At 38.1% G+C, this 19,756-nt stretch overlaps 5 protein-coding genes across 5 annotated transcripts; 1 reads left to right on the top strand and 4 right to left on the bottom strand.

Annotated features, from left to right (window-relative positions):
• Nucleotides 1-119: 119 nt before the first annotated feature.
• On the bottom strand, nt 120-1,778 carry L201_001751 (26S protease regulatory subunit 8; the record flags this gene model as incomplete). Its single annotated transcript, XM_066217538.1, has 7 exons — nt 120-241; nt 301-394; nt 476-610; nt 691-1,277; nt 1,348-1,467; nt 1,537-1,639; nt 1,716-1,778. The coding sequence occupies 7 exons, from the start codon at nt 1,776-1,778 to the stop codon at nt 120-122; spliced, it is 1,224 nt and encodes a 407-aa protein (XP_066073635.1).
• A 478-nt stretch (nt 1,779-2,256) lies between these two features.
• Nucleotides 2,257-3,111, top strand: L201_001752 (uncharacterized protein; the record flags this gene model as incomplete). Its single annotated transcript, XM_066217539.1, has 4 exons — nt 2,257-2,285; nt 2,363-2,582; nt 2,707-2,874; nt 2,986-3,111. The coding sequence occupies 4 exons, from the start codon at nt 2,257-2,259 to the stop codon at nt 3,109-3,111; spliced, it is 543 nt and encodes a 180-aa protein (XP_066073636.1).
• A 567-nt stretch (nt 3,112-3,678) lies between these two features.
• Nucleotides 3,679-5,827, bottom strand: L201_001753 (uncharacterized protein; the record flags this gene model as incomplete). The annotated part of the gene is made up of 5 exons (XM_066217540.1): nt 3,679-4,138; nt 4,223-4,512; nt 4,583-4,821; nt 4,901-5,006; nt 5,132-5,827. The coding sequence occupies 5 exons, from the start codon at nt 5,825-5,827 to the stop codon at nt 3,679-3,681; spliced, it is 1,791 nt and encodes a 596-aa protein (XP_066073637.1).
• A 1,090-nt stretch (nt 5,828-6,917) lies between these two features.
• On the bottom strand, nt 6,918-9,662 carry L201_001754 (uncharacterized protein; the record flags this gene model as incomplete). The annotated part of the gene is made up of 3 exons (XM_066217541.1): nt 6,918-7,087; nt 7,162-8,273; nt 8,341-9,662. 3 exons carry the CDS (start codon nt 9,660-9,662, stop codon nt 6,918-6,920), a joined length of 2,604 nt encoding a protein of 867 aa, XP_066073638.1.
• Nucleotides 9,663-12,197: 2,535 nt separating this feature from the next.
• On the bottom strand, nt 12,198-19,452 carry L201_001755 (uncharacterized protein; the record flags this gene model as incomplete). The annotated part of the gene is made up of 5 exons (XM_066217542.1): nt 12,198-16,180; nt 16,240-16,383; nt 16,441-18,013; nt 18,071-18,157; nt 18,223-19,452. 5 exons carry the CDS (start codon nt 19,450-19,452, stop codon nt 12,198-12,200), a joined length of 7,017 nt encoding a protein of 2,338 aa, XP_066073639.1.
• Nucleotides 19,453-19,756: the final 304 nt, after the last annotated feature.

Here is a 19,756-nt window from a genome sequence, read left to right on the forward strand (position 1 = left end):
TACCCAGCATGATCACATCACATCATGCGATAAACTATGCATTATCATATCTAGTTGGATTTTTATACACTGCTCCAAACTTCTCCGATTATTCAGATCTTACTTTTCTTGCCTTTGGCTTAACTGAAGAGCTTGTTGACACTCATATTACTCTCAGCGTTCTTCTTCAATACCTTGGCGACAGCCATTTCGAAATCTTCTTGACCGACATATTGTCTTCTTTCTCTTAAAGCGTACATACCTGTATATATATGTAGATCGTCAGCTCAGATCTTTCATTCGATCGCATAAATAACTTACCAGCTTCAGTACATATACCTCTAACTTCAGCACCCGAGCAATGACCCATCTTTTCAGCTAAAGATCGGAAGTTGATACCACGTTGTAACGACATCTATAAAGGATAGTGGGGAAAGAGATGTCAGCAGTTATATACAATGCCACGCGCATGTACCAGCTGATATACACAACACACCTTTCTAGAATGGATTTTTAGAATGGTTATTCTAGCTTCAGGATTAGGGGGAGGGAATTCGATTTTTCTATCGATACGACCTGGTCGAAGTAAAGCAGAATCAAGTATATCTATTCGATTGGTAGCCATGATGACCTGAGCAAGGGCGAAAGGAGTCAGCTAAGATTCCGAGAACCATGACTTTCATGCCCATAAGGTGATACTTCTACACTCACTTTAATGTTTTTAGTAGGTTCGAAACCATCCAATTGATTTAACAATTCCATCATTGTTCTTTGAACTTCTGAATCACCACCACCACCACCTTCACCACCTCTAGAAGAACCTATTGAATCAATTTCATCCATGAAAATAATTGATGGAGCATGTTCTCTTGCCATTACGAATAATTCTCTAACCATTCTTGAACCTTCACCAATATATTTTTGAACTAATTCTGATCCTGATACTCTAATAAATCTACAATCTGTATGATGTGCAACAGCTCTAGCTAATAAAGTTTTACCTGTACCTGGTGGTCCATATAACAAAACACCTTTAGGTTGTGCTATACCTAAAGATTCAAATAATTCTGGATGTTTAACAGGTAATTCAATAACTTCTTTAATTTCTTTAATTTGTTTATCTAATCCACCAACCATTTCATATGTTGAATCAGGTACTTTTTCAACCATCATCAAAGAAACTAAAGGATCAATTTTATTAGGTAATATAGAATGTAATAAGTATGAATCGGCTCTTAAAGCTACTCGTATATTGGGTGTTAATGATGAGATTGGAATATCAGGTGAGAAGTCGACCACTATTTATCGATAGACTCAGCTTTTATATTCCATTCCAGTGATGTGAAACAAGTAGCTGATTTGACGTACCATATTTCCCCTCAGGCTGAACTTTCACTAAGACCTTTTTCTTTCCCATCACCTTAACAACTTCACCAACATAACTTCCTGGTTCTTGTAAGACTTGTAATTCCTCACGAAGTAGACGAACTGGGTAGTAAGGTTGGATTGTTCATGTCAGGACAAATCTTATAGCTCTTTACGATTCATGAGACTCACCCCTAGTGTTTAATGCATTTCGTTGAGCTTCAAGACGTCTCAAATTTTGTGTTTTCTTCGTAATATCCAACTCAGCAGCTTCGATTTTGTTCTGGTAATATGTCTGCACAGATCCCAGAGCGTAAGAAGAAGACAATTTCAAAGATCAGATCAAATCATAATGATGGGTTACTACACACCTTTATACTTCCTCCTGGTACCGTTGTGGGTGTCTTTGGCATCTTTTGAGTTGCGACGGCCATTTTGAGGTAGGCGGGTAGAGTAAGCTGATTTGAAACAAGGGTGATGAGGTCTTCTGTATGGAGTTGTTGAAGTTTGTAGTGTGCTTGTATGCTTATCAGTGAATTCGAATAGTATAGGAATCGATATGTAAGTTGTTTTTGCTATTCTGTTTGGTATAGGTTATATGATAGATGTAGTATTTCATCGAAAATGGGTCAACTTTGAATCAGTCAACGATGACAACGACGCGTAGGTAGATGGATGGCAAAGTACTATAATGACGATTGATAACACCTAAGTAAGTCTATCGTAAAGCGGAATCAAATATACGGTGAGCCATAATGCCACATAATGCTCCGTCAAGTCATATCATATTGTGGAGGACAACCAGTCTGTTGTCTGTTGACGTTGAATGAGTTGGTTATTTTGTATGCATTTTATGATCATATAATTTGGTACACTCATCTGTAGTAGGTCTCTGATCGCTACAAACGTACAATGTCGATACGGCATCGCTTCTTCGGATTGTAGGTTAGCTATCCGTTGCCAACTGAAATACAGGGGCTCTAAGCTGACTGTATATCGAATTCATCTTGCGTAACAGAACTGCTTTTCTCCTATTCACCTTCCTTCTCTGTATTCCTTTGATCTTGGCTTCTCCTGAATCTTCAATAGTCTATGTACCTCGAAGACCCTCAACTAAAGCTACAAGATCCGATTTGGAAATAAGGCAAAAAAGTAAAAAACCAGAATATGTTGCTCATCCAGCTGGTGATTTAGTTTGTAGACCTTTTGGAGAATGTGAACCGTGTCCTAAAGATGAGGTAAGTTTTGGATAAAAGATTACATTGAAAAATCTGGAACATTAAGCTGGAATTATCTAATACTATACCAACTACGATTCTGGTATGGGAAGCTAATCTCGATCATCAATCATGAATATTATAGCTTGATCAACCATTCTGTTTTCCTTTTGGAAATAGAAGATTATTACATTGTATACCTTCTTCAGCAGCTGAAGAAGCAGCAAAAGGGAATCATTTAGGTGAAGTACCAGCGTGGGAAGCTTGTGGGAAAGTAATTAGGAAAGAAAGGCAGGATTTTTGGGAATTTGTTGTGAGTGAATTGAAATCTCGTAAAGATAAGCAAACTGAGATACGATCAAAAAAAAAAAAGATGTTTTCGCGAATGATTATCATTGATGCTAATTATATTCCCGTATCATAGACTGCGAATCTCCTATTCCTGATAGTAGCTTTAACTATCTTGTGGGCAAGAACATCAGCACTAGCGACTGAACAATATAGACAATTGGCAGCTAGAATCGGTATACCCAGTGGAGGTTGGACATAGGATATTGTATAGGAGTCGTGAACATGTATCAGTATAATGAACTTGCACATGAGTGAGAGGGGTTACTTTAGCTGCTATACTGATTTGGGGGAGATCAAGAGCAGCAGGTTGGAGGTAATTGGGGCATTGAGATCACGACCGTCGAAAGCAAGATGTCAGGCTGCGCTTAGTACGCTGACAGTATTCATTGTCGAGAGTTATTGGCACATACAGGATGCGCATCGATTCCTGTAAATTCGGAATGCAACGGAATGCAACCTCGCAGGTACTCTCAAAGACATAGACAATTCATAAATAATCATAAAACGAGTATATATTAAACAAAAGAAGTGGGTGATATATTAGATATACTTTTAAATTGCGTATAATTGACAGACGATATGTAAATAGCGATCATGAAATATCCGTTACGGTATGAAGGTAAGAAGAATGTGTATATTTGAAACTGCGGTTGTTATCTATCTATTTGACTATTTTATTCCGTTCAAACCATTTTAAACCAGACAAATCAATCAAGAATATCAAGTTTTCTCCTCAATTCAACTAAATCAATCAAATCATTTCTCTCTAACGTTGTTGTTGATTTTGTCCTTGTCTATGACCATCACTTGAGAAACTTAGAACACTTTCATTACCCAAACCTGAATTTCCGTATGTAGAATTACCTCTAGTAGCTTCAGTTTCATAATATCTACTATTTGTATTATTACCTTGTGCTGATAAAGAAGCATCAGAATTTGATCTAATATGATCAAATGATGATCTTGGATTTGTTGGATCATATAAACTTATACCTCTTGTTGATGCATTTGATGCCATTGTAGCTCCATCTCTAGCAGTCGATAATCTAGATTGTGCATTTGTTAAAGGTGGTGCTAAACCTGTTGATGCACCGGTAGTCAAATTAATTGATGATCCTCTACGTGATCCATTTGATGAATCTGCGTATTGATCATTAGGTAAATACACTGATGATCTGTTTAATGCTGCTGCAGCTACATTTGGTCCATATTGAGCGGCGATTTGGCTAAGGTTGAATAAAACGGAAACAATACAATCAATAAAGTCTGTGATATGTATAGTTTGATAGCAAAAAAATGTTATTACTCACCCAGCATATTCATCCATGATTACAGCCATAGAACCTAAATCTAATCTATATCTCTTTGGTGTTAAACCTTTACCGAATCTATATGTGATATGATTTGAACATAATAAACTTGCAATTATAATTAAAATATGTGCGGGAACTAAACCAAATGAACATGCTACCCAAATTGATAAAACATGTCTTTCTAAATGAATATATTTTGCTTTACATCCAGGTAAATTTGATCTAGCATAACATAATGGTGATACTGTAGCTTCTACAAATGGTGAGAAATATCCACAACATCGTAGCTGAAAAGGGTTGTCGAGAAAACATTCGTTAGCTGGAAAATTACCGTATTTAAATACCAATTCAACTCACAGCATCTTGAATTCTTAATCTACCTTCAGAACCTAAAGCTCTACTCCATTGACTATTGATTTTACCTTCCAAGTTGAATGTTTTCTGTTTATAAGTCATATATCCTGGCGTAACCATTAAAGCTAAACATATCCATAATAATAATGTATATACAGCTAAGAAAGCTCTATTATTCAATAAGATACCAGCGTAACCAACCAACGATGTTAAGACAATCATTACACCTGCTACTGTTGAGACTGTTTGAAGAATCGACAAAGGGATTTATCAAATTACGTCCATATGATTAAAACTGTTCACTCCACTTATACTACTCACTAATAAGTTCAGTCCTATTTCCTACTCTAATTACATCAGATTGATAGAATACATTTAACCATACTAAGATAGCTGAAACAAGTGCAGTCATTCCATATGCTATAAGCTATTTAACGGATACGTAAACCAAGTTATCAGCATACTAAATTCACGTCATCGAGCTTAACCTGACAAAGAGGATCTTCCTGAAGCATTACATATTGACATAGAGATAGCTTTTTTTTTACTTACAATAGTATTAGCGACGAATAAAACCCATTTAAATCTATTCCATCTCAATTTTGGTTTTTTCTTTTTTAAACCACCTTTACCAATTTGAAATACAACACCTTCATCATCATCAACAGTACCTAACATACCCATTCTTTGTGCATTTGCGGCAAATGCATCTCTACCTCCACCTTGTTTAGCTTTTTGTTGTTTTTCAAAATTTACATTATGATTTAATCTATCACCAGGTGAATGTAATTTTGTAAATTTTGCTGGAACATAATTTAATGATAAACTTGATTGTCTATTTTTACCTTCTTTGACGATATCTTTTTCACCACCACCACCTGTAGTTAAAAGTGAAGAAGAAGATCTTCTTGAAGATAAAGCTGAATCAGAATTTGGTATAAATGGTGCAACAGGTGGAATTAAATCATCGTCATTACGATAATTTACAATTTCCTGATTATTGAGATTATTACCATGTATAGCAGAAGATGACATTCCTTCTGATCCTGTAGGTGAATTACTTCTATAAAACGAATTATGATGATTATTTGATGATGCTGTGGGTGATGAGTTGGAATTTAGCAATGCACTTGCATTAGATGATCTTCTACTATAACCTGATGTATTATGTGTATGCGGTATAGGTATAGGTAATTTTGATGCTAAATTCATTAATTTCGATTTACGTTTATTTGGTTCATAAGACATTTTGCAGTAAACTCTTCACCAAGATGATCAAGTTGACATATGATATATAAGTTGTCCAGAGTTATTGCGTACACCTAAAAGCTAAGCGCCTTGTGATCTATCGTATTGATTTTACAGTAACGGGACAACCGCGCTTTTTTGGTTAAATTCCTTTGTCTGATTCTGAATCTGTGTGGTATACACACTCCTTCAGCGAAGCTTTTTTCCTCAAAATATCTCAGGTTACTGGAGGAATCGTTTAAGCTGAATCTTGGCGTGGTCGTGATATAGTCGTACAAGGTATGTATAAAGCAAAATTATATGTAACTATAGATCAGAACTGCTGTTGATACGTTGATATGGGATGAAAAGAAAGGAACAAGCTTTGTCTTTGCTGTGCATTTTGTGCTACTCCTGCATAACGTATAATAACGCGTTGATCGTTTGACCTTGTGTGGCGGGAGTCACCGCAATTAGGATCAGCCACCAGCAGCATGCAGCTACAGGTGCATCATAGTTCTCTTTCCTGGCCCTGAATTAGATCACCAAAAGTAACTAAAAAGGTTACAAGAAGACTAACATGGATAATAATTTAGCCTTTTCCCACAAAATGCATAAACGGCACAGCCGTATATTCACAACAATAATAAACCACAACTTGAGACATCAGGCATGACAGATAGAGTCGAGAAGACATGGACGAAATATGAAGTAAATCAGGAGGATACAAGAGAGAAGACAAACACAATTAATCATGAATGGTCTAGGTATCTAGCGAAAATTATATATAGTATTTATCCAAAAATCCGGAAGATATGTACAAACAAGACAGAGAAGTTTCCGTGATAAACAAGGGAACACAAACAAGAGAGACCAGACAATAATCGTGATAGAAGAATGCAAAGAGGGAGAAATCGTTATATGTAAATCGTTAAATATTGTATTAAAAGTTCAAATAATCGTTATAGAATCGTTAAGTAGTCGTTATTGCAGGTGGAGTGTGGCGGAGAAGCTTTGCTATGCCGAATGGGACAGATCGTTCGATGGAATGACCTTGCTGGAGCAAGATGTTGTTTGTTGACACGATTTTGCGGATATGTGTCTGTTCGGTCTATGCACAACACCCATAACCTTTATTTTTACCTTCTAAATCAATTTTACCATCTTTAGCAGGATCAGTCAACATGACACTGTTCTTCCTTCTGAGAACTCGCTCTCTTTCAATTTTATCTTTCTTTTCCACAAGTAGCGAAGTGATTGACTTGAATAGTGCTTCAACGCCTGCATCAGAATTGACATCCATAATCAGCTGACATTCCCAAAGAAATGAAGGATTTAGCTGAAAAAAGACATACCTTGTCCCGATAAAGCACTACATTCACCCAATCTTACACCTTCAACTTCAACACCCCATGATAATGGATCATCTTCTTCTTCATTCGAGTGTTGGTTATTACTTCTTGAGGAACCAGAAGAAGATGAATCATCACTATATAATCTAGGATCTCTACCTAAACTACCACCTCTACTCCTAGTTCCACTATATTGATGTTGTTTCCTAAATCCTGATCCTGTATTTGCGGAAAGCGGTACTAACAATTCACCAGATTGCTTCTTTTTGACTCCATCACCAAATTCACCTAAAGTTTCTGCTGCACCTGGGCCTTCACCCATCTTCCAAGACCTAGATGACCAAACTTCAGATTTCCTTCGATCTGTTCTTCCATTTCCATAAACACCATCAAAGGCATTGAATGATGGAGTACTTTCGACTCTAACTCGGGAAGAAGGGGATCCAGATGCTACATATGGGTTGTATTGCTGGTTTCTAAGTATATCAGCTGATGAACGGGGTGATGTGGGAGCTTCAGCTAGTTGAGCGAGAGATGATGCCGCTCCCGACAGACTTGTCGTTCTTGATAATCCAAGTACTCCAGAGATGGAAAATCGACTACTTCTATTAGACCGATGGCCCATCATTGCCGTGGGAGTGATTGAAGGTGCAATCGGATCGGTAAAAGTAGCTGAAGTTGGTTTTGTTGGCGATTGAAGCGCTGGGAAGGCAAGTGACTTTGGTGAAGTAGGCGAAAGGAATTTGACGGTCGGAGGTGATGAAGAGGTTTTTACTTTGATAGAACTGGGCTTGGACTGATTTGCAGGTTCCTCGTAGGCTTTCGGCATTGGGAACGGCAAATTTGGACTAGGCTGACGAGGTACTTCAACCGTGTTTGACGCAGGAGGAGACTGAGCAGATTCGCCTAAAGTAGATAGAGCGCCATATGAGTGGGATCGAGATGGTGGTCCGCCAGTCTTGGGATGTGGACTGGTTCTAGCAGGAGAAATACTTCTTGAAACAGAAGTAGATGATCTGAACAAGGATCGAGGCGGTGGGGAAAGAAGCACTGTAGGCTCCGAGGCAGGAGGGGGTATGAGCCATGTTTTGATAGTCGAACGTGCTTCCTCGAAGCTGAATCATTCTTCATATATGAGCGTGCTGCACGAGCATGCATACGCATAACAAGATTTTCACTCACGTTACAGCTCTGTTCTTTTCTAGGTCGATCTTTGCTCCTACCACGAAAATTACAGTTTCTTTAGGTACGGTTCTACCTAACTCTTCTAACCAACTCCGAACATCTTCGAAACTTTGCCTATCAGAAATATCATATACTAACACACATACGTGTGCTCCACGATAATAGATAGGTGCCATCGATCTGAATCTCTCCTGTCCTGCTGTGTCCCAAATCTGTAATTTCACTCTTGTACCGTCGTGAACTAGTTTTCTAGCGTGAAGAGATGATCCTATCGTTGCAGGTGCAGGGACAGGTGAAAAAGTCCTAGTTGTATATCTAAGTATCAATGATGTTTTGCCTACACCTTGTGAACCTAATAACACTACTTTCGCTTCCAAGCCATCTGGACCACCAAGATCTGGCGGAGCCATTTCGTTACTGCTTGATGCTAGCGATATATGACCTATTCTAGGTGGCGTACTAGTACTAGCGTCAGATAAAGCTCTACCTAACCCTTGAGAACTGATTGGTCCATGAGATGTATGTCTAGGTATAGGTGGAATGTGATTTCGGAGCTTCGCTCGTGAATCGGCACTTCGGCTTTCTGTCATTTTGACTGATTGAGGAGCTGGATAAGCGGTTTGACTTCTTCTCGGTCTAGGTGGGGGACCCATAGATTTGGGTCTGGAAGATTTGGATTCCACAGATACTTTAGCAGGAGCTGTTTGTGGTACAGTGGATTCTAGCCCACTTTTTGACCTCGTTCGAGCAGGAGGAGTTTCGATTTTCGTTGATTGGTCTGAACCAGATAGATTAACAGATATCGATGGTACCCTTCTCGGCGTCAGGTCGTTCTCAGAGGAGAATTGAGTAGAATGTCGCAGATTTGGTCGATGATCTAGAAAACTGATTTCGTATGGATTATCATCTGCAGGAGGGGCAAGCTTGATCATCATTGTTGGGCTGAGAACTTTGCTTGCGGGAGGTGAAGGATCCGGCGTTGGCGGTAAAGGTGCTTGAGGTGCTATTTCCGGTGTGAGAGATGGTAGGCTGACGGATGAACCTTTCGGTGCTGGAGGAGCAGGTATAGCATGTAGTAGTTGTGTTGACATATCGAGCGAGGGAGGTGGACCTAACGCGGAGAAGGAATGAGGAGCAGGATATGGTGAAGTATGTCGGTGTTGAAATATTGGGAAGGGTACCGAGTGTGATTCAGTACTGGGTATGGGAGAAGGTAGAGGTGGTGGTAATTCTGAGTGTGCCGATACAGATCCAGAGGGCACATACAGCTCTGAATCAGAGAAATGTTGGTGAGGCAAAGGGGAAGCGACGATACTCATATTGCTAAAGTTGTCTTTGGTGTGTTGTTCAACCTCGAGTAAGTGGTGATTCCAAGTTATCCAAAATTTTGGTTTCTGCGAGTTGAAAAATGGATATTTATGATTCGGCCTTAGCGTTCAAGTTGATCGATATTCTACTAAGGGGCATATGTCGATCTGTGCGTACAGAACAGCTTAATTAGCGTTGATCGTAACATAAAGCATGAGGGTAGTAGCGAAGAAGGGCGTATTCTGATGAATGAGACGATTTATGCAGATCTTGCACTTGGACAAGTGTGATGGAGGTAGGCACCTTATCGATGCTAGGGGAGATGAAGGGTTACTTACAGGATGAAACGTTCAAATATGGGTCACAGACCTTCCAAGTCTTGCATAAGTAGATTTAGACGTTTTGGCCAGTGTCTCAAGGTGGAAAGAGATCTGTTGATGAATGTCGAGTTGATCGATATGCGGAAGAGTCGTAAAGTTGGTGAAGAGGCTGAATTCGAAAGAATGGGCAAAAGGGGTTGTATATTTCGGATGTAAAAAGGAGATGTATAGCCGCTATGTATCGAATGACAAAGGATAAAATCTGATGAACAGGACGTCAGCAGTCTTCATTAGGTCCGAGCGTATATCATGTCGGGATACAATCCGGATATCGAAGGGGGAATCTTTGAAGATGAGCGAGGAGTAATGATAAGAAGATGAAGTTTGTTGGTGGCGGTTTCTTAGCAAACATGAATGATGAGGACATGGAAGAATTTCGCGAGATACTGCATCGCGAGGGAAAGTATATTGTAGGCACGAAGATTGACACTCACCTTGAAGATGAGACTCCCTTTCTACACCAGTCCTTTGTTACCCCAGAGTCTCTAAATTTCTAGGAAGGGGTGGGAAAGATGATTGAGGTGAAAATGAAAATTGGCTTTATACCAATGACTATATCGAATCTGTTCAGGCAAAGTTAATTCTTCCTCTGTAGAGCGAATGTTGTTAATTGCTAGTATATCCTTTTGATCTGCTATTGACCTCTTCTTCTGTCAATGTTAACGGGGTGTGATAGGCTGCTGTGTCCAGTTGAAAAGATGTCCAAAAGAGCAAGATGTCTGATTCAGAATCGATATGAGCTGAAAAGAAAATCTGGATGAACTAGTTCGGACCGAACGTGTGTTGATGAATGACTTTCGTGATTCTGAGGTGGAAATGATGATGTTAACTGATGTCAGTGGCAAGTTGATATTGATTCTTTTGATGGCAACAGGATTTAATCTTTTATCTATGCTTGATGATGGAGTTTTACCTTTTCCTACCAAAAAAAGCCGCTAAATTTCTTGCCCTATCTCTTTTCCAAGCCAAATCAAGTGAATATGTTTGATCTATCTTACAGCCCTTCCTCTTTCTCCAATCTAAACCACGTTGGTCTTCCACCTTGTTGCGGATGAGAAATGGTTTCAAAGTACGATGTAGCTTTATTGTTGAGAATATTCGGTGAGGAGATCCATTAACTTACTTGTTGTGATTGATATGATGTGATTGCTTATTGTTGTGATTAAACTAAAAATGCAAGAGGTCCTTTGGGTCTAAATCCGATCAATTCGGTTGATGATGATTGATTGATTGTTGGTTGTAGAAAGGACCGTGCGTGTATTGTATGTAAATTCCGAAAAACCTGTGTTATATCTATCTTTAGTCCAGCTTAAAGATTTATATTTATACAATGTTGTAGAATTGTAACAACTTCGCTTGAAAGTAAATTTGTTGTTATTGATGAAAGGGTGAATCAAGGTTGAATGTGCCAAATGTGAATATTAAATATTAGAAAAGGATAATGTAATGTCAACGAGTGTCGCTTCGAATGGCTGTTTAACTGAGTTACGATTGCGGTTATGATTGCGGGGTAAAAATGATTGTTGTTGTTGAATGAAATCAGATATTCATCTTGTAGCTTGTCAAGAAGATGAAAATACAAATTGCCAAAGAAACACAATATACAGTTGATAGCTACAATTCGACAAGACGCTACCAAAATATCAAAATATCGAAATAACGATAACGAGAACGGACTACAGTACTACATTTATTCAATAACATTTCAAGGACAATAAATGTTGTGATAGCTTGGTAGGAAAGAAGGAAAAGAAGGTACCCAAAGGGCTTGTCAGGGATGATTAATCTGTATCTTTGTTTTGGATATGTAAACAAACAAGGCACGTCCGACCGAACAATTCCAATAAAACACCATCATTTTAAGGTTTTCAAAGTACACTACGGGATTATTCTTACGTGAAACACCATAAAACGCGGTGGAGAGTACCGCTATTCGTTCGAAGTCAAACATTAATTAACGCTATTTAACAATCACGCCAAGAACATAAACTAGCGTTATCGTGCTATAAGCTATTATATTCCTTTGCAAGATATCTTCACATAAAAGTAGCACACAGTGCATATACAGGATATCTGTCTATAACACGATTGTTCATTCTACATATACGTACAGACATCGACCTCACCATCTCCATATGATAAAAAACCAAACGTTTCACTTGTTATCTAAACTTCAAGTGCCTCTTTGTTTGAATTCTTCTTTCTACTAGATAAACCATTTGGAAATTTCTTATCATACACGTTACTTAATTCGTAAGCTACGTAACCCATTGCAGGTAATAAAGACATAAACATGAAATTTGCTGATACGAAAACTAATGATCCATTATTTCCATTACCATTATCATCTTGAATCAAAGTATTAGCGGCATCATTTAATGAAGAGGTTGCGTGAGATCTGATTAAATAATTAGCTATTTCTTGGAAATAAATCAAGAAAACAATAAAAGTAGTTATGATTGTTGAGATAGATAACCATTTTAAGATTGATCTTGATCTATTCTTTGATATTTCCTTCGGATGTAAGAAGACATACCAAGATATCGAAAGATTTAAAAGTAAAATAATGAAAATGAAATTGGTTATACCGAAAATTTGATTTATACTTAAATTTTCACTAAATTCTTTTAATATCGTTGAAGTTATTTTTAGATCTATTGAGTTTGATGAATAAAATGATTCTGATCCAGCTGAAGAAGCGAGATATTGTAAATTTATAGTTTGTCTAAAAATCAAAATTGTACCTATTAATTGAATAACGAAAATAGTCAACCTTGAAAAAGTATAAAGTCCAAATTTCTTCATCATTTGCTTTGGTGAGTTGATATTCTGATCATGAAAGATAATCTGTATTGAAGATTTACCAATACCAGATATCTTTCTTAATATCCATGATTTTGTAGATTCTCTCTTTTGTAAATTTGATTGATTTTCTAAAATGGAATAAATTAAATAACCTAAAATTGGTATACATAATATATTCCATAAACTGATCATAACAAATAATGAAGTCGATTCAATTTGATTTGACTTAAAGATATTCATAAACCAATTTGAAGTTATTCCTATATCGAAACCTAACTCATTGGTGTCTAAAGCTCTTTTACCTAAGTTAACGGCTGTAGAGAAAGAACCAGAAGAAATCGATAGTAAAGAAAATATTTGTCTTGTAATTTCAACATATAGAACGAAGCCAATGGTGGAGAAGAACGATCTGATAGGTGCATTTTTCACTATACTCCATCCTGCTCGTAAATGGAGTTTGGGATTTTTGGACATTTGACCTATATGATATTGTGTGAAATCTTGGTTACCATCATCAGAGGATCTCTTGTCACCTTCAGGAGCATTCAACTGTTGTTCTTGATTTTCGACAGATCTGGCTTCCCTTTTTTCCATTTTCTGTTCTTCTCTTCTAGTACTTTCTTCAGCCTTATATCTAGCTTCTTGAGCGTATGTTCTTTCCAAAGCTCTTTGAGGTGTGTCAGGTGAATTGACTCTCAGTCTCCCACCTGCATCCTCTTCAGAATCTGAACTATCTAACTCGGGTTTCTCCCTTCGAGAAGTGTGTCGAAGATTTTTAATACCTTCCCTCTTTGATTGATTTGGCGATTCCCACTTATCTTCCAAAGGTTCCCTCTTCATACCTTTCAAGAGATCCACGTCAGTATCATCACCTGATTCCTTTTGGTTCATAACTCGATCATTTATCCTTTTTCGTAGCCGCGTTTGTGATATATGTAAATCGTTTTCATCGTCTTCTCGATCTCGCTCTTGGTTGTTTCGAGATTTCTCACCTCTTCTAGTTTGATGCCGGAAAGTGTCTTTCCTGGTTGAATCTCTTACATTATCCTCAGAAATGGCGGAAACTGGCGAATCACTTTCCACTGGTAATCCCTTTTCTGCTCTTTCCGCCCTTCTTTGCGGTCTAGTAACTTCCATTGCTTTCGATCTAGGAGAGATCGGACTAACAGGTGATTCGAGCATTTGTCGATCTCTTCGTTCTGTTCGTTGCTTCTCGCTATTGAACCTTGCTCTCCGTAAGATACTTTGGGTATTATCATCTTCAGCATCAGATCCATAATAACCTTGTGACCCGCCATGTTCTGTCTCTTCTTTATCGTTTCTATCTCTCAATTTACGATTTTTCTTCGAGATGCCTCTTCGACCGCTATGACCCATCATCCTCATATCACTCATCTCCTCATTATCAGATCTATTCATTTCTAGGTTGCCACCTTTATTACCGATCGTAGGCGGCGATCGAAGTTGGAATCTATCCGGTTTCATACCTTTCTTATCTGATCGAATTCTAAGTGGCTCAGTCATCTTTGGCCTTGCTCTGTCCTTGTCATCTTGTTCGTTGTCAGAGAAGATCTCTTCAACTCTTCTATTTTCATTGTCAGGCATGAAAGCAGTATGCACATGTAAAGGTTGCCGTTCGTTTTGTCGTATAAGATTTTGGCGGAAATCTTCAATTGGATCTAACTCATCATCATGATAACCATCACCCAACGGCCATTTGTAAGAATCTTCTGCTGCCTTATCGATCCCTTGGTTTTTGCCATCCAGAGGTATATTTACTCTAGGAGGTTTACCGGATTTGAGATGAAGATTAGTACGTCTATCTGTATCAAATTCAACTTGCTTATCTGGTTCTACCTGTTTATTGTGTCTGAGTGGTTTAATATCATCAGTATGCTCAAATATGTCAGTTTCATCACCATCTTTCATATTCACTGGGATTCTTGATGGAATAGGTTTCTCTGCTATTTCATCTCGATAGATATCTTCACTTGCATATCCTGAATCTTGTCGCTTTTGACCGATTTTCCTGCGATCATTGGGACATTTATCTTTCAAAATTGGTAAAGATTCATTGGAAGTGGCACCGCTGTTGGATGCTGGTACACGTCTTGGGCCATTTGGATATTCAGGTTCAACAGGATCATCACTCTCATATAAATCCATCTGTATATGACTCCAATCTTTACCATCTTTACCATTATCTTTACCTTTATGAGTGTTATGAGGGATCTTAGGTTTCTCAATTGTTCTTACCTCCTCTAATAAAGATTCATGTTTGGGAGAAGGTTTTCCGCTTTCAGCTATAGGTTGAAATGGTGGCTTGTTTCTCAAAGGACCATCTTCGTAAGGGTCATCATCATAGAGATTTGGATCGAAATTATTCTTACCGTTTGTGGGAGTAAGTGGTCTCCCACTTTCAGTATCTCTGATAGGTGAATCAGGTTCATCGGAAAGCGGCATTTCTTGTTTTCTTCGATTAGCGTGTTTAACTGATATGCCATCCGGAGCACCTATATCTGCGTCTTCATGAGGTATAGGATCATTTCGTGTAGACATCATTTGCATCTCAGGCTTTCCCGGTTCTTCATGATCAGCGTCATTTTCGTAGGCCCGATCACTCAAGACAAGTCGTTGTTTTCTCTCAGAAGCTTTATCAGATTGATGTTTTATGGGTAGTTTTCCAGTTTGTTCATATTCTTCAACTTGTTTATCAGTTAAATCAGACAAATCAAGTATTTCCCTCTCGTAATCAGCTGCATTCTCTACATCAACCCGTTCACGCTTATATTTCGTCTCTTCTCTAAGTATCTGATGATCTCGATATTCATGATGTGTGTCAGAGGGATTTTGATACTCCGCATAATCACGTTGACTGCGACTTGGTCTAGAGTTTTCACTACCTGTGATAGCTGGTCTTGAAGACAATTGGTTCATAATGGATTCATGTCGAGCTTCAATAGGTTGTAGATTCTGTTCAGCTTTGAGTTGATATTTCCTAAGTACTCCTTGAGCCGTATCTCTCAAAAGATCCTCTTCTCTCACTTGAGGATATTCAGCAACTAATCTATCTTTTCTCTTCATCCACCTTCTCATTGATTTGACTTTGATCTGTTCTTGATCAAGTCTAGATATGGCCGAGTCATTCATTCTTAAGTTGATTTCATCTGAAATGATATTTTCCCATAATTGATATTTTTCATCTTTGCGAGCTTGGCCATACATCTCAGCTTTTTGCTTTTGGTAAGTCTCGTCACTTTTTCTTGATTTTGGTTCTTTCCTGATGTTCGAGTCATCATCGTCCTCAACGGTGGCATTTAACCGTCGAGAATCGGTTCGCACTACTATCGCAAAAACTGAATTAGCTAAGTCTATCGGTCAGACCCAAATTCTGGCAACTGACCTGATCTCGTATCGTCCAAGATAGCGTTCTCTCGTGGTTCAAAGCCGGTCACTGGCGAGGTAGCGTCCGCTTCGACCCGGTGACGTCTTGCCAATTGCTCCTGCATCTTCTGAGAAGGAGCATCTGGTACAACAGATCTCGTGACTGCGCATCACATTGTCAGTCGAGGGCAACGTACTGCTGAACTGGGTAGAAACTTACATCGTGCTTCCAGTTCTTTACGCTTTTGCTCTTTCTCCTCCTTCTCACGTCTATCAGCGTGGTTGAGTGGGATCTCATGTTTGATCTCGCTAGAATTAGATTCAGCTCTTATTCCAGGTTCTGTAATTTGAGGGTGTTCGGGATTGTCTGAAAATGCATCAAGTTTCATCTTTTGACCTGGACCTGTAGAATGTCTTTCTTCAAGTTCATCTGATTGTATTTTCTGATGAGCTTTATCTGAGCTATCATCTTCTTGAATCTTCTTTTTCGTCTTCTTTTTCTTCTTACCAAGATGATCTTCATGTTCTTCATCATCATCAATCGCTATTTGATCACGACCAAGTTTTCTTCCCTCGTATTCGACAGCTACTTTATTTTCATTATCATATTTTTGTAATCTCAACTTAGCTAATTCCTCTCTCTCTGTTCTTGATATAGATGGATTTTCCCTTTGTATCTCATCTTCTAAGAATGATTGATCAAGTTTTCTATGTCGAGCTAAATCGTGATTTGGATCAACCTGTTGTAATCCTTGTTGATATTGATTTTGTCCATAGTAGCCAAGATTACCATCATCTTGATATATTCCATTAGGTGGTTGTAATCTTCTTCTCAATTGACCTTGACCACCTTGTTGTATTCTATCTAATTCATATTCCTCATCATAATCATCCCCTGCCACAGCTGCACCACCAACTCTAGTTCTATTTCTTTGTCGATAAGATGCTTGATATGGATCATCATGTTGTAATTTCCTTAATCTAGGTTTACCTTGTTTATCTGTATATCTCTCGTACAATCTTTCCTCTTCACTTTGTCCATCATCACTTACACTCATTCTTGTACCTCCAACTTTCTCTCTTTTGGATCTAGCTTTTCTTCTGGTTTTACTAGATTCTTCCTCTTCATCATCACTTATTAAACCTCTTTCTCTTCGTTTTCGTCTTGATGATACTCTTTCATCTTCACTACTGATAGATAACCTATTCTTCTTCTTTTTCTTAATTCTGTTACGATCTTCATCAACAGATATATAATCTTCTTCACTATCACTACCAGCTTTTAACTTTCTTCTTAATTTCTCTTTCTTCTTCTGTCTTTCTCTTTCATGTAAACTTTCCCTTTCATCCTCACTATAACCAATAGAAGTCTTGTTTCTTCGTTTCAGTCTATCTCTACTAGGTGAAAGTTTTTCGGTTTCAGAAGAAGATAAATCTGTAACTAACATTTCTTCAATTTTCACTTTACCTGTATTTCTATCTAATACTTTGACTCTTTGTTTTTTCATTCTTTTGAATTTGTCTCCAGTTTTACTTTTCAATCTTTCAGGTGAGATTGGTATTTTCTCTCTTTCCTTCAATCTCGCTTTGGATTTTGCTTTTTCATGTTCGTCATCATCAATTAATACCTTGTTTCTTTGTTTGAGTTTCTTGTTTTCTTCTTCTACCAATACAGGTGTAGGTAAATCAACTGATTCAGGCGAAACCCATTTCCCTTTGACTTCATCCCATCGTCTACCTTCACGCATTGGTCGTTTATCACTCTGTTGTTTAGCTTTTTCACCAAGTTTGTGCTGAAAGGGAATCGTCGTTAGCTGCTGTAAAGATTATCATGGCAAGAGATAACTTACAGGTTCATCACGACTAGCGTTCAAAGGTGATAAATTGTGAACTCTCTCACCTTCACTATCTTCAGTTATATAAACAGGATTTAGATCCTGAAGACATTTTTATCCAATGGTCAGCGTAATCTTTTAAAAAATGGAATAAATATGGATCTTACGATTGGACTAATTTGGCCAAATCCATTCTTCTGTTTCAAATCACCAAAAAAGGTTTGTTGATATTTATCATTTTTGATTGATTCTGGACCCAAAGTATCACTTATTCCTGGGACACCTAACAAATCACTTAATCTTCTAGGTTTTAAATCTATTCCTTCTTCTTCTTGAATTTGGATTTTTCCTGGAGAGACTAATTCTTCTGGATTAAACTGAATTTTATTGGGTTTAGCAGAAGTGAATATATATGGATCGATAAACTGATTTTCAGGTAAAAAAGATGTTCTCAAATCGTAATAACTGGATTCGGGTGTTATTGGTGTATCAGTTAAAGAAAATGTGGTTGATAAAGGTGAATTACTAATTAGAGAAGGTTCCCGGATTATATGAGGTTGATATGATGGTATAGGTAAAGGTGTTCTAACATCTCTAATCAGATAAGGTCTGTGATCATCATTTACTCGATGTTGTTGTTCTTCTTGAAGATAATCAATCTCATAAGGAGTTTTTGAAGTACCTAAAACGAATGGTGAAAAGGGTGGTCTTATACCATTTTCATTAGATTCAATCGGAACAGATGCTGTTTCAGGTATATATCTAATTCTACCATCACCACCACCTGGTCCAATAGGTGAAACACCATTATCACCATACCATTCGTTTCTACCACCGTTAAGGCCGCTCGCATGACCGAAGTAATCTGATCTTCCAGTTATAGGCGTGTCGTGGTACCTAACAGAGTAAGGCGTATTTGAATTACTGATATTTATGTTCATATCAGGCGCTAGTCTAAATCTAGTGGTCAATGAAGAATTATCATTGGTGAGTAAGGGATCTGCAATTGAACCACCACCACCTCCGCCATTCCCATTCCCATTGCCATTATTGTGATCATCTGAAGGTTTTGTAGGGTCGAACTGAGTTGAAGAGGGTGTGTCTACAGATCTCTCATTATCGCGTGCTTGTCTTTCTCTTTCTCTTTTCGCATCTCTATCTTTTTTTTTTTGATCTTTCTCCCTTTGTTTTGTATCTTTTTCCTGATCTCGCTCTCTCTTTTCCCTATCTTTCTTCTCTCTTCTTTTCTCTTCATCTATCGCCTTTTTTCTATCTTTCTCTCTGTCATCCGATTTTTTTTTCTTGAATGCCCAACTGAATATTGAGAATGCAAATATAACACCTAAGACTCCAACTATCGTTAATGCTTCACGAGCGGCAGCGTCTGGATTGGCCATTTTGTCGGGTTTTTCGTCTATATTCTCAGGCTGACCGGAGCCAACTAGGGGTATATAGATACGATCGTTAAGGGTAAAAGAGCCTATCTAGTCAATTCGTAGTATACTGCCAGTTACAACTGAAAGATTTTAGCCAGAACCGCTTATGAAGTCTTGGAGCTATTGGAGAAGTAGGATGGATTGGTGATTTACTGATTTTACCTATCAAGATCGCATGTTTGAATATGACCGCACCAGCAGTTACGAATTCACTATATGGGGACAGTCGCCAAAGGATACAAGCTAAAAAAGGATGTAACCAATG

This window comes from Kwoniella dendrophila, chromosome 2, assembly GCF_036810415.1.
Source record: "Kwoniella dendrophila CBS 6074 chromosome 2, complete sequence".
NCBI classification, from domain to species: domain Eukaryota; kingdom Fungi; phylum Basidiomycota; class Tremellomycetes; order Tremellales; family Cryptococcaceae; genus Kwoniella; species Kwoniella dendrophila.